Source organism: Pongo abelii, chromosome 5 (assembly GCF_028885655.2).
Source record: "Pongo abelii isolate AG06213 chromosome 5, NHGRI_mPonAbe1-v2.0_pri, whole genome shotgun sequence".
NCBI classification, from domain to species: Eukaryota; Metazoa; Chordata; class Mammalia; order Primates; family Hominidae; genus Pongo; species Pongo abelii.
In genome coordinates, this window is record NC_071990.2 from 75,808,672 (window position 1) to 75,816,566 (window position 7,895).

The window sequence follows — 7,895 nt, forward strand, 5'->3', positions numbered from 1 at the left end:
AGAACTTCCACAGCTGTCACTTGCAGAAGTGTTTTTTTTTTTCCTCCCTTAACTTCATCAGGGGTATTTATTTATTGAAAAAAAAAAGATATCTTTCATGACATTACCCCATTTTCTTTGCAGAATAAGAAAACTAATTTGTCAGGTCTCCAATGACAACTGAGGGACCACAGAAGCCGCCATGGGGTTGACATATAGAAATGGCTTGTTTAATGAACACTGAGAAATTAAGACATCAAGTGCACACAACAAATAAAATTGGGTGGGACATCTAACAAAACCCCTCCATTTTCTAGAGGAGGGGCCACACGGCGCCGTTTTGGAAACCCATCTCGCAGCGCCCCACCGCCTCCGCGGGAAGGTCCGACGCACCCGGCTCTCCCTGAGGGAGGCAGGAGGGAGCAAGGGCAGGACACTGGAGGTGGTGCCCAGCAACTCCGGCGCGCGCTCGCTTCCCAGGCTGGAAACCTTGGCCCAGGCTCAACCTGTCTGAGCTGGGCCAGTCCAGGCCACGCGCCTTGGAGCCCTGCGAACCAACAGGGACAGCCGCGACCCTAGGTCATGCGAACACCCGGGGTCCCGGATCTCCGCTTGCCTGCCATCATCCCCCAGGCTGCTTGGCTGCTGGCTCATCTGCCCGCACCGTCCGCCCCGCCGACTGAGCTCCCCACAAAGCACACAGAGGCGCAGAGCCAGCGCTGTTGGAGTCTTTTATTGTGTTCTGTCACCGAGGTCGCAGCCCCGAGCCAGGTGGTTGGTTACCAGCCAAGCGAGCGAGTGCGCCCGCTCTTCGGGGCTCCTGGGTGCCACCCGGAGGTGTCCTGTTGATTGCGCTGATAAGAGCCGTCGCCCCCTCTCGGGCGGCTGGTCCTCTCATTAGGCGGCAGTGCAGGTGGCAGTGTGGACAGCACACCGCAGAGACAAGCTCAAGAAGATCACACAGCACTGTACGGAATGCATTAAGCAGAATACGAAAGAGCTGGACCTGAGAGCTGGGAAATGGACAAACCTCAGGAGAAAGGGGCGTTTCTCTGAAGGAGAGAAACCACCGGAGAAAGCACGAAGCGCAGGGAAAACAGAGCAAGCAATAGAAGCAAGAAAGATGTGTTTTTTCCTTTCTTGAATTTTGCATTGTCACTCGGTGAAGGGGAAGGGAGCCTTTTACCTTCTGCCTCAATGGAAGACAGGAGCAGGGCCGCGCCCAGGGCGGCAAGCGCTGGGGGAAGCCTACTCCGCATCCTCGGCCTCCGAGCTTACAGCGGCATGAAGAGATCTGCGGGAGGAAGCAGTGACCGCATCAGAACTGGGTCTGGGCAGGCCTTGAACCAGGTTAGAACTGGAGCCTGGACCTAGTCCAGAACCCGACCAGATCTGCCTTAATAACCACAGGGCCTACTCCAGCACATAATGGGCCTATTGTGAAGCAGTGGAAGTCAAGTTCGTCTACAGAAGTTTAATCATGGCCCTAGGAGGAAGTTCAAGTTTAAAAAGGGTCCTGTTCTCCTGGAGACTGGTCCTGCTTAGCATCCCGGGTGAAGGCCTTACCAGCCCTCACATGACTTCATCCTGCCTGGGTAATGGCTAATTCAGAGGTCATTTTATCCCTCACTCAACTAAATGTCTCTTCCAGCTGGGGATTTTATTTGACTGCTTTTTCCTAGCTGCTGAACTCTTTGGGTAACTGTACTTTAGTGGTCTCAGGGTAATTTGGAAAAGTATAATAAACCTTTTTAATTCTTTTTTCTTCATTTTGTTCTGCTTTCAAATATGCAGCTCCATAAGATCTGAAATGGATTATACAGAAATTTGTAAGGCCCAGCTGAAACCTGACCCTCCTGCTAACCGTGTTGTTTTCACATCTGATAAATCCTTTACCTGAGATGAGGGAAAAACAACTCCAAAATACATCATAACAAATAAGGCAGCAAAATGGAAGAAGCAAGACACCCTTGTCTGTTTTTCCAACGTGTTTTTAAATAAAAATTATCAATAATAATCTTTGTATTTAACTGTTTATTTAAGCTGGAAGATTATTAGTATATATGCCCCAGAGGAGAATATGTTCTGTTCTGATTTTTTCTAATTTTGTAATTACATTATGAACTCCTTAAAGACAAAGAATCTTATTCATCTTTGTGGTTTCCCAGCACACAGTAGGTACTTAACCCATGTCTACAGAATGGAATCTCCCAAAATAGTCTAGGGTTCAACCCAAAGACAAAAGCTACTAGCAAGGAACTGAACTGGGAAGCTGCCAGTGGCAAAACATAAAAAGAGTTGACTCTGTGGTACATAAATTATTGTAAGCCAAGAGCCTAGGCCGCAGGAAAAATGGAGGGGGATAGGAGACTGTCCTGCGTCGAAATGCAAAAATGAGCCAAAGGTCGAGGCCTCTTTGAGAAAAGAAACTGACAATCTCCAACAATGACTTTCCAAATTATTGGCACAAAGCATGAGGGCAGCTTTCCTCAGCCTGTATGTAAATTGCATTTTAAATGTCTGATGAGCAGGTTTGCCAAATTGCCTGCAGCTCCTTTTTATGAAGCCAAGATTAAAATTTTGGCACTGCCCTAAGTATCTAAGGGGTCTAGCAATTTCTTTCTTCCTAATTAACAACTGTTTGACATTTCTAACCTTCTTCTACATCAGTGAAAAGCAAGAGGTGAGACTGGCCCATTGTTCCAATCATCTGGCCTTAACTTTGGTATAATAATCTCCAACTCAGTTGGCAGTCGTGCTCGCGAAAAGTTAAAGACGAACAATCGACCCACCGAAAAGCTGTGTGCAGATTTTTTTTTTTTTTTTTTTAACAGCTGAACTCAACGAAAACCTGAGTGGAAACACTTTTGCTGGGTCTCGATCGCCACCTATCGCTTTCCCGACTTAGCTGCAAGAATGAATCATCTCGCGCCGGGATATCGGAACGCCAGCCAGCCAAGCATCCCGTCCATATATGTTTTAAAAAAGAAAACGCTTTCTCTCCTTTTTAGCCAAAACATTCATTTGAATGCTTAGCAACACTTCATTGAGCATTCTCAGACATAAATATCTGAAAGCGGCCGCCCCTACGTGGCAGCGAGGACTCCCTCACTTCACTCTCATGAATAAAAATGAGTCCATTGGGGTGGGAGTGGGAGCTAAGTGGACTCGTCCCCTTCTGCCAACTCGCTCCCTCCCAATTCCCTGCTGGAAGAACCCAATTCCTTAACTCCCGCGTCCAGTTAAAAAGAAAATCACACAAACGCACACACACACACACACACACACACACACACACCGCGTGCGCCTCGCCTACCTCCTCTCCCACCCACCACGACCTTGGCATTAGCCAAAGGAGAGCTTAGCGTTTATTTCCTTTCCTGCCCCATCCTTCCCCAGCATTCAGTAGAAGACTACTGAGTCCGGATCGAAAGTCTCCCTGGCCCAGAGTCCCAGGGAGCCCTGAACTGGTCACTGGAGGGCTCCCGAGGACGCCCGCTTGGGGGTACCTGTTCCGCTCGGTGAACGAGTCCGGCGACCCACGCTTTCTGATCCCCACAAGTCTAGGATTTGAGTGAGAAACCGCCGCGGAGATCTCACAGACCCCGAATAGGGCCTCCACCAATGCACCGGGAAGGAGTCGGAGAGGGGACTTTCTCCCGGAGCTGGGGAAAGTCCGCCAAGAATAAGTACCCTAGTGCTGCCTAACCCACCATCTCGGATGCTCTGAAAGGTAGGGGAGGAAGGAGCCAGAACACTACACTAGGAATCTGTTACGAGATGCTACACACACCCGTGCAGCCTCGACGAGCTGCAGAGCACTCAGCGGGCCCTCCAAAGAATTCCGCACCGTGCGTCACCAAAATATCTTCCCAGTGCTCCCGCCGCACGCCTGCCCTCCCCGACAAAGCCACAGCAGCGAGATAACCAGGGCCCTGCCGCCCCAGAACCCGGCGCGCCCTCCATTGAAATCGACAGCCATCTACAGATGAAACTCCTCTAGAAACGGAAACACTGAACGGGATGCCTTCCGCGCACAAAACCTTGCTCAGCTCTTAAGAAAAGCAACATTCCCCTCTCCCTCAAAAACCTCAAAGAATCTCGAAATCCCAGTATACAAGGAAAAGCTCTAGCCCATTTACACTATTACAAGTCCAAACTGTCCTCGCCCAGGATTCTTCACCGCTCCGGGCAAGGTGCAAGCTAGACGCCGTTTCCCGAGTTGTCTCTGGGAATGATGGGGTAGGGGAAAGGGGACAGAAACCAGGCTGACCTGAGGCGGCGGCAACAGGGAGAGGTAGCGGCGGCGACAGCGACTTCCCGGCGTCGGAGAAGCTGGTGCTCGGTGTGGCCCCCACACGCCCCGGCGATAGGCGCTGCGCTCCAGGAGCACCTGGCGGCCGCCGAGGCGTGGGCAGCTGCAGGGAAGTCCAGGAGGAGGAGGACAATCCCAGGAGGAGAGGCGGGCGCGGCAGGACGACTGGAGACCGCCTGAGCCTGCAGCTGCCGGCGCGCGGACGCGTCTGGGGCGGTTCGCCTTCGCCAAGTGGAAAGAGACTCCGCGCCGCGGGCTACTTAATAGAGGGCTGTTCCCAGCTCTCAGTTTACTCGGTTACGAAACGCCTGAGAAGGTGGACGGCTGCCACGGGGTGATGTATGCTCCTCCGGCGGTGAAGGAGGTCTACTTTTGGGAACGTGTGCATACTTCGAGCATTCCTTCGGCGTGAGGTGGCGATCGCCGTAGTAGCAGTGCCCCGCTGGGGGGCGGGGAGAAGGGAGGGAGCGGAGAGGGGGACAGCCGCAGCCGGGTTCCCTGCCAAGGGAAGCCGCGTACTCCACCACTTGGGGCGGACTGGGAAGCTCGGGTTTCCCTATCCCTGCGATTTCTTTAATGAATTTTTCTAAATTAAGAACAATGGGGAGGGGAGCGACTCCCATTTTCGGAAATGCAAGGATACGTAACCCATTCACCCCCGCTCCTGCCGATCTCCATCCTTCATCTGATATCACCATCTCCATCTTCCTCCCCCTCTGTCCTGGGTGCACTTAAAACGGATTTACAGGATTTCCATTAACTAACTGTCTGTACACGCGGCGCGCCTTCTGTCTTTTTCAATCTCCAAGCGCGATTGGAAACCCGGACAGCCGCCCGCGCGGGGCTCAGTGATGGGATGGCTTTCCCAGTTCTCTCTCACTCCCCTGGTGCTTCAGGACGGAACTGGGAGACTTAAGTTGAGCCAAAAGAGAGGGAGAGGAAAGCTATGAAACCCAGGAGTTCTCAGAATAGGAAGCCGCTCAGTAACAAGTTCCATCCACTGCAGAAACTTCTCACCTGGACCAGAGCAAAACCTGGCCCCGAGCGGAGGCTTCGGACTGGAAGCTCTGCCCTTAAAACCTCGCGGGGCCAAAGGGGCAAAGAGGAGTAAGTTTGAAACCCCAAAGCACCCCTCCACACACAATACTGGAGAAGCCAAATAGGGGGCTGATATTCCACCAGCAACGTCGCCTCTTCTTACAGCTCCCTCCATCCTGGCATCCTACCCCTTGTTCCTGGGCAGGGAGTCTGGTACTCAGGGTTGCCAGATTGTACAAGGCGCACGGGAGGAAGCTTCGAGCACTCACACCAAGAAATCAGAAAAATGCTACTGGAGAGATTCTGATTATAACGTCTGACCTCAGTATAGGCCCTGCACCGTTTTGGTCTCTTGAAGCCCAAAGGTTACTCCCGTAACGCTGGGGGAACGTTGAACAACAAAGGACCGGGGTGGGGCGCGAGGGAACAGAAGAGCTTCTTCTCTGGAACTAAGCGCCCGCCATAGTAGAATCGGAGGGCATGCTCCCAATGTAAACCTCTCTTCCCCATTGGCTCTGACGTCTGCAAATTTGGCCTTCCCTCTCCACTAGGCGCGGTAGCCTCCAAACTTGCCTTTCGAATGACAAGAACTTGTAGAGCGCTCCCCTTTCTGCACATCTCCCCACACACAGGCTGCTTCCAGCAGAAGCCGGCAAAAGCAAGAGAGAAGACAAGAGGGAGACAATGAAGACAAATAGGAATCGCCGCCTCTGCACATTCCCCAAGCACACAGCCCACTCGAAGTCCAGCTGGGCAGCTCGCACAAAGAGCCTACACAGTGCACAAGCTTTTCCCCCTTCAAATCCTCACAACCAGGGTGTCTGACAAACCCCTAGTGCGTGAGCGCGTCCCACGGATGGAACACCCGACCTTCTCAACGTTGCGCCCAATCAGGCTTGCAGCCACATTGCCCTGGTATCACTGAGCCCCGAATTTGTCGACAGCCGGCGTCTGCGCCCAAGCTAGCCCTTCACTCGCCTCTGCACCCAACACACAAAGAGCAGGGAGCCCAGTCCAACCAGGCTTACAGACCGCGCGTGGACTGATGGCAGCCGCAAAAACCGAGCCCGAGAGCAGAGAAGTCCCTCAGGCCGCCAAGCGGGCACCCACTAGGGCTGCGCCCTTGGCCTGCTCCGCTGCCTGAAACGGCCAGGGAAGCCCCCGGACAACGACACCCCATCCAGAAAGGGAAAAGGAAAACTGCTACTTTGCACGCCAGCCCAAGCTGGCTGGTGTTTGTATTTCGGCCCAGATGTTCTCTCTGTGTGTGTGTGTGTGTGTGTGTGTGTGTGTGTGTGTGTGTGTGTGTGTGTGATGGCGGTGTTGTTGACTGAGGAGCATGTAACTCTGAATGTTGATTTGTTGTTGTTGTTGTTGTTGTTTAAAAGAGAGAACTCTTGTTGATTTGGCTCCGAGCTGCCAATGCATCTATCAACCCCGGAGTTGAGCAGTCACCCTCCGGGGATCCAAAGACAGTCACGGGCTTCCCTTTCCGCGGCTGGAGGACGCAGACTGGGTGGAAGAGGCATCTGTCCCCAAGGGCGTGCACATTGCCCTCTCCAGCCAAGAGCAGCGTGCTGGGAACCCGCGTGGGCATCTTCTCTTGCTCGAGGCATTCTTGTTCACATACTTAGATTTAACGTATCTGAAAATAGTTGCTGCAAAGGAGTGTAGGTAACACAAACCACCACCTGCAAACTTCCTCTCTAGCTCAACAAAAAGGATCCTTAGGCAAAACTTCCAGAGTAGGATGAGAGGAACAGGAAGGAGAGGACTCCCGGGTTGGGGACTACACAGACTCCTCCAGAAACTAATTCAAGTATACTGATTCCCCGGGAACACAAGTGTAATTCAAATGTGTACAAAGAGGCAATCCGGGGGCCTCCCAGCATGACGTTGGCATTTTGGTCCCCTGGGGACTTTACGCTAGACTCCCAGTATGATAAACGGTAAAGAACGGGTAACCCTCTTCCATCCTTCCCCTTTCAATGGTGCATCCAGTTCCTAATACCCTTTGGAATCCGTTGGTGATAGTTATTGACTGGGGAAGAGCCGGCTGGATTTATTCCTTTTCGTTGCTCCCTGTGGCTTTTATTCCTCAGGCGATATCACGGGATCCGCCTCCTTCGCGCTTCCTCTGTTCAGCTCCCACCTCTTCACCCTCTGAGTCCTGGGCTCCCGGCGGTTCCGAGCCCTCAGATTTCTTGTCCGACAGCGCGATCTAGTGGTCAGCGCTAACCCTGGCGTCGGAGGTTAAAGTTACAGAGAACTTAGAGCTGGGAAGTTGTTGACAAGTTTACAAGTGTTGGGGTGAGTTTTTTTAAAAAAAGTCTCATTCATGTATTTGATTCTCAGGGCTGAGAGGCGGCAGGATGGGAGAACGAGTCGGGAGAAGGGCATCAACTTTCTTCATGCAGTTTAATTAGCTGCTTACAGAAATTCCTGCCCCAAGGCTTCTAGGCTCTGCTCAAGTTTCTTCAAAAGAAAGGGTGAGTTTACAAGGGAAGAGATATTGATTTCAGGAAGAAGTTAATATTATAGAGTGCCCTTAACTTCTGTAATC

General features: G+C 52.2%; 1 protein-coding gene across 6 annotated transcripts in view; it reads right to left on the minus strand.

Moving 5' to 3' along the window:
• The window catches only part of COL12A1 (collagen type XII alpha 1 chain), a 121,961-nt gene extending 117,315 nt beyond the window's left edge, over positions 1 to 4,646 (minus strand). For 3 of the 6 annotated variants that reach the window (XM_063724866.1, XM_054557760.2, XM_063724864.1), the window contains exons 1-2: positions 4,253 to 4,646; positions 1,166 to 1,273 (exon numbers count right to left, since the gene is read on the minus strand). In XM_063724866.1, coding sequence (XP_063580936.1) covers positions 1,166 to 1,238 — 73 coding nt within the window. In that variant the 5' untranslated portion in view covers positions 1,239 to 1,273; positions 4,253 to 4,646. Of the gene's footprint in view, positions 1 to 1,165; positions 1,274 to 3,488; positions 3,811 to 4,252 lie in introns of those variants that run through there. The other 3 variants (XM_063724867.1, XM_063724868.1, XM_063724865.1) reach the window with 3 other exon arrangements.
• Between the last annotated feature and the right edge of the window lie 3,249 nt (positions 4,647 to 7,895).